Here is a 6,455-nt window from a genome sequence, read left to right as displayed (position 1 = left end):
GGGACGGCCGTGGTCAGGCTGCTGCTGCTCCCAGGTAAACCGGACGCAGAGTATTGAGACTTCAGCTCCGCTTCAGGTGTAACCTGCATGATTTGGTGAAAATACAGCGGACGGCTGTATGAGCTTTGTGAGTGCTGCCGGACGCCGTGGGTGGTTTATGAACGGTTGTCTGGGTGTCCGTCTCTCCGGGAAGGATGGATATCGCACTTCTGACAAAAAGGCTTTCAACACTGATTGATGATCAAGCCTCGCAGGAAACTTTTTTTTTTTTTTTGTTCCATGGGAAATTCCAAAAAAGAAAAAAAAATCACTTTATGTAACAGCGGGACTCCCAACTGAGGTGGGGGAGGTATTTCCATGAGGGGGTTGCTAGCTGTTACTTACGCTGATCACAGCTCCTGAAGAGGAGGCTGTAAGTGGGTTTCAAAGCTGTTTGGGATGGCTGACACAGTAGGATTGTAAATAGAAATGGTTGTGAGTTGATAATCTTACTGAAATCACAATGGTTCAAGGATTATGAAATGTAAGGTTACTTAGAAAGTAAATCCCACGGAGTTCAAATATACAGCCATAACAGTCAGTTCTTATTATAAATGATAATTAGCACAAATAAAAACAGTGCTTGAGGACGTAGTGTGCTGTTGCCACGGATGGCCTTGGGTCTGAATAGATTTATCACACAGATTTTCTTTCAAATTTCATTTTAATTGGCGTTTTCATTCTAGATGAGGACTGTCTGGCTAGAAAGGAGATCTGTGGAAAAGGGCCTGGGGTGCTGCTGGGTACAAGTCACCCCGACATCACCAGGACACCTTGTAGTGAAGGCGGTCAGTGCTGGGTCTTAGGGGGTTCCGAGGCACACAGGGCAGTGGTTCCCCCCAGTTGAGCACTGGTGAGATTATGTCTGGGCACTGTGTCCAGTCTGGGTCTTCCAGTAGAGCAGTGACAGGCTGGAGATGCTGGAGCCTGGGCTGTGTGGGTTTTACTACCAAGCCATCTACACCATCATACCTCAACTAGATGTATTTCATCCACACCTTCTCCACCATCAAATCTGCTGTGCTCATGGCCAGAGCTTTTGACCTCTTTGTCAGGATCTGCAGGCCCCGAGGCATACTTCCCTCCCTGACAAACTCCATGGCACCGAGACTGGTACGGGGTTGACCATCCAGGCAGTACCTCTGGTGTTCCCAGCGTCCTTTCTCCTGAAGATGCTGCAATATCACTGCATAAGTAGTTTCTCGCACTCTTTCTTGTCTACACCAGGATATCATCAGTGACAGGACGAGGGGCCATGGGCACAAACTGCAGCACAGGAAGTTCCACCTCAACATGAGGAAAAACTTCTTTGCTGTGAGGGTGACGGAGTCCTGGAACAGGCTGCCCAGAGAGGCTGTGGAGTCTCCTTCTCTCGAGACCTTCCAAACCTGATGTGTTCCTGTGCAACCTGCCCTGGGTGACCCTGCCTTGGCAGGGGGGTTGGACCAGGTTTGTCTTCAGAGGTCCCTTCCAACCCCTCCACAGTCATGGTGTGGGCGGCGTCGGAGCTGAGGGGTCTGACCATGATTGCACGGGTGGGTGGGTAAAGCCTTTCAGCTGGCAGTGGACTCAGCTCAGAAAGGCAATGAGAATCAGGTTAAAAGTTTAAGGGCAAACTCATCACCTGGTGCCAACTTGAATAACTGCTAAGACTTGGGCAATAAAATTCCAGTTGAAATGTGTGCCATTTTTATGGTCAGATGCTGCTTCTTGCACTGCACACATCAGATGTTATTAATTAGAAGAAATGCATATAACTCTGAGTGAACTAACTGCATAAATATTTTAACCAAACATAATTTCCTCTATTGATTTTCTTCTTACAGTAATGTCTAATGGAGAATGATGTTCTGTCTGTGTTCTTTGGGGAAAAAAAGGGAAGGAATAAATACTTCAATAAAGTTTAAAATGTTGCAGCAGACTACTGGATATATCCACCAATACTATGCTAAGAATATCAGCAATTTGTATCAGTTAATTAGGGGACACAGCCATCACAAGGATCGGAGAGGGGTTATCAGTAAGAACAGTTATTCTCAGCGAGTACAAAGGAGAGTTAAAGATTAAGCAGCAGAAGCAAACGCAGGCTATCACGAGATGGGCGGCTTTAAGAACCAGGTCTGAGGGTCTGCAGAGGAGCTGACAAGGGAGGTGGGCTTCCTGCTGGGTGAAGCATCTCGGACTCACCAGATAAGCTATGGGACACACCGCAAGGATGGGTTTGCCATAGATCTATCTGGGGTTTCATGCACAAAAACAAAGGTGTATGTCTGCACTATGAGCCCAGTATTTCCAGGGCATGCCAGACCCTGCTGCCTGTGCGCAGGACGGGCTGTCAGCCCACGAGCAGAGAGAACTGGGGATCTTCTTTCCTCAGTAGTCCATGCATTATTAATCCATGAATTTATTGTGCATTTCTATTTCCATATAAACAAACAAACAAACGGGGTTTGGAGCAGTAAGGAGTTAGTTAATATTCTATTCTATTCTAATTTTGCTGCCTGTCACTCAAATGTCCCATTCCACCAGCATTTATACCCATGAGGCTATGGTGTGAGCTCACCAAGTTTTGTCTCCAGACACCTTTCTGAGCAAAGGCTTTGCGTCTGCGATCTCCTGGCCTGTGCCGTGGGAAGGCTGAACCATACTTCACACTATACTTTCGCCAAGACCCTGAAAGAATGAGCTGATGTGCAGCTTTGTGGGACAGAGATAGTACTAAGGACAAGACAAAGATGGTCAAGACCCATCCTTGAAGAGCATTAGTGGTCTACTAATTGCATGCCTTCAAGGGATGGAGGAATTCCTCAGCCTCTGGTTGCTCAGGGGCACTTTCCTTTTGGCCACGCTGGACACTGAAGGCAGAGGTGGATTAACACAGAGAAGTCTCTGGCTGATCCTCACGTATCCGTGAATTTCAGGGATCTGTTGTATCACCCCGAGTGCCCTGCGGCGATCTAGCCCTGCTCATCTCACGGCCCTGCCTTCTGTGAGCGATCCTGCTTGTCCTAGGGCCATGAGATTTCCCATTACCGTCATGAGGGTGACTAGGGAGTTTCTTGTGTCTCCTTCTGTTGGGGATGGTGAAATGAAGGATTTTCTGGTCCACAAGCGGAAGACAATTCCAGACTGAAGTGAGGTCTGGAAGGCCCCAGCCCTTCCCCATCCCAGCAGAGTCTCTGGGAAATCTGGGCCGCCCAGGGATGCTTGGTGGTCCCAAGTGTGGGATTCCCACCTTCCCGTCCCAGGACACTCTGCTCCAGCTGCTTCTCCTGGCCCCATGCCCCGCTGCTCCACCTTCTCCTTTCCACCTACCCAGCCCCAGGCTGCGACACCTCCAGAAGAGCTGCCCGCTTTTCTCGGGAGCCTCTGTCACCTGCAGACGTGAGGTAATTCTCTGTAATCCTCTGCTTCAACTCTCACCCCTCAAATGGGAGAAATTTATACTGGGGGTTTTTTCGCCTTCATTTGCATTTTTTGCCTGGTGGACGATGTCTCTGCTCGGCAATAGTGCAACCGAATCAGGTCGCGGCGCCGGGGTCCTGGGCTTTGGGAGAGGTAAGGAGCGCGTCCCAGCTGCACAGCGCCTGGCCCGCCGCGGCGGTGGAGGGGTGGGCTGTCTGCGTGGGCCCTCCGGCACGTGGAAACGTGCACATCGCACGGCAGCGTTTCGTGTCGGGGTAGCAAAAGCCCCAAGGTCTTTTAAAACTCTTAAATGCCAGTCATCCGGAGCCGCAGATCTCCGAACGTTCCTGTGCTTATTGTTTTAATGCCTTCTTTTGAGACTCCGGGAGGGAAAATATTTCACCATTTGCATACGGTAAATCTTTAGCATCTGGCTTTTTCCTCAAGGCAAACATTTCCTGAGCATTTCTACCCTGACTGACAGTTTCACGGTCCATATAGCGACTGAGTAGTTTCTTTTTTCAGTTCTTTCTTAGAAGACCTCTCTTAAAGTCCTTCTTTCTCATGGTTATGGATTTTTCTGTGTGAAAAAAAGCCAAACAACCCTGTATGGATTTCCCACACTTCCTACATTAGTATTCCTACTAATCCTTATCGGCTTCCCCTTTTTTACACTTTTCATATTTTTTACAGCTGATTTACCTTCCTGCATAAATCAAAGCAAGCAAGGTGTATGTGTCTGTATCTGTCTGTCAGCTCCCACATAAGCTCTTAATTTTCTGGTTATTTTCTACCAAATCTGACAGAGACGGAACAGTCATGGGGATATCAAGAGCCCTCAGGTTTAATGAGGCCGGGTCTCGGGAGAAGGGGGATCCTGCCAGTGACAGGCAGGAGGAAAGGGTCTGGAGGGGCAGCTCAACCCACTGCTCAGCATCAGGAACTACGTGGGATGCAAGCAGGGGAGGACAGACATCGACGCTCCCGTCACGCGGGGAGTGACTTGCTCACCTGCATCGTCTTGAATGTAGATCTTGGGAAGATGCAGAACCTTGAGCCACAAACCATTTTACAATAATTCACCCCATTTATTAAGACTTCTGGGTTTGGTATTGTTTTCCTCAAAAGGATCTCATTTGGGGGCAGATCTCCAACTATTACAAACAAGCAAAAATTCAGTGGTGCAGTGCTGACTGTTGGCAGTAGGAAAGGCCAGTAAAAATTAAAGGATTATGTTTCTCTAGCTTGCACTGAAGAGGTCAGAGAAAATCGAACAGTAATTCCTGCACTTAGTCCAATACAATATGTTTTTGTCAGCTTATACATAGGAAAATGTGATATTTTCTGAAGACTGCGAGATATAAGATATAGAAACTTGCACTCAATGGAAAGCTGGGCACGGCAGAGTCCAAGAAGAAAACATGCATCTCACCACCATGTAGGTCCAAGCAAACCCATCGATAAAGCTCTGATGGTAATGGTGTAACACCAGATTGCATCTGTTCAAATTCTGGTCTACGGTTCCCCACTAATTTCTCCTTCTTCATTAGTGTTGCAATTAGGTCCAAGCAAACCCATCGATAAAGCTCTGAGGGTAATGGTGTAACACCAGATTGCATCCGTTCAAATTCTGGTCTACGGTTCCCCGCTAATTTCTCCTTCTTCATTAGTGTTGCAATATAGTCTGAGGAAACATCTAGTAGGAAATCTGATCAGCAGTGATGTTAGTCTGAGTCTAAAAAAGGTAGGAAACAGGGTTGTTTCACATGCACACACGCCGCTGCTTTGGCCCAGACCATTTCTCTGTGCTTTCCTTTCAAAGGAATAGCATCCCTGTCACCGCACTTGCCCAGTTCTGAAGAGTGCTTGGGACACCTTTTCTCGAATTAGTTTGTTTTTCATAGTGTAGATGATGGGGTTTAGCACGGGTGGCAGGAGCACATAGAGATTGGCCAACAAGATGTGAACGTGGTGAGGGACGTTGTGGCCAAACCGATGAGTGAAAAATGAGAAAAATGCTGGTGTGTAGAACATTAGTATAACACAGGCATGAGAGCTGCAGGTGCCAACTGCCTTGAGCTGGGCATCCTTGGATGAGAGCCTGAAGACAGCCTGGAGAATGAGGACATATGATACCCCGATGAGCACAATGTCTATGCCTGGGGATAGAAGAGTGGTGGCAAAGCCGTACCAGATGTTAACGGAGATGTCGGCACAGGCCAGCCGGGCGATGCCCATGTGCTCGCAGTAGGTGTGCGGCATGATGCTGTGTCTGCAGTATGGCAGCCTCTGAAGGAGGAATATTGTTGGGAGCATCACACAAAAGCCCCTGGCTATTGCAGCCAGCCCTATCTTGGCTATCACCGAGTGCGTCAACACTGTGGCATATCGCAGGGGTTTGCAGGTGGCCACGTACCGGTCGAACGCCATGGCCAGCAGAATGGTTGACTCTGCAATGAAGCTTAGGTGTGTGAAGAACATCTGGGTAAGGCAGGCGTGGAAAGACATCTCCTTGGAAAGGGACCAGAATATGCTCAGGGCTTTGGGCACTGTGGAGGAAGATAATACGAGATCTGCCACCGCTAGCATGGCCAGGAAGAGGTACATTGGCTCGTGGAGGCTTCGCTCCACCACAATGACAAATAAGAGAATGAAATTGCCGAGGAGAGCTGCGACGTACATCAGGCAGAACGGGATGGAGAGCCAGGTGTGCAGGTCCTCCAGGCCTGCCATGCCCAGCAGAAGGAAGGAGGCAGGCTGCAAGCTGGTCTGATTGAGAGCCGCCATGGCGAGATGATACCTGAATTAGTTTGGGCTCCCTTCCCTGTAAGTGAAAATAGGGGGAGAGGGGGGGAGCACGGTTCATAATACAGAAAAACCCACCTGAGGTTCCCCAGAGCACTTTATTTCTCTGGATCCCAAAGTGTTTTAAAAAATCACTCCCACACACATCAGGGAAGTGTGCTTCAGATACTGACTGCAAATCAAGTAATAAATTATGTTAAAAAGTG

General features: G+C 48.4%; 1 protein-coding gene across 1 annotated transcript; it reads right to left on the bottom strand.

The window, feature by feature from the left end:
* Positions 1-5,280: 5,280 nt before the first annotated feature.
* Positions 5,281-6,231, bottom strand: LOC104614227 (olfactory receptor 52B2-like). The gene has a single exon (XM_010285073.1). The coding sequence runs from the start codon at positions 6,229-6,231 to the stop codon at positions 5,281-5,283; it is 951 nt and encodes a 316-aa protein (XP_010283375.1).
* Between the last annotated feature and the right edge of the window lie 224 nt (positions 6,232-6,455).

Source organism: Phaethon lepturus, unplaced genomic scaffold (assembly GCF_000687285.1).
Source record: "Phaethon lepturus isolate BGI_N335 unplaced genomic scaffold, ASM68728v1 scaffold33704, whole genome shotgun sequence".
NCBI lineage: Eukaryota > Metazoa > Chordata > Aves > Phaethontiformes > Phaethontidae > Phaethon > Phaethon lepturus.
Note: the sequence above shows the minus strand (reverse complement) of the source record. Positions and strands in the feature narration are given on the sequence as shown.

What these genes read in the sequence shown, in the direction of transcription:
- LOC104614227 (XM_010285073.1), bottom strand. Translation starts at nt 6,231, where the DNA reads ATGGCGGCTCTCAATCAGACCAGCTTGCAGCCTGCCTCCTTCCTTCTG.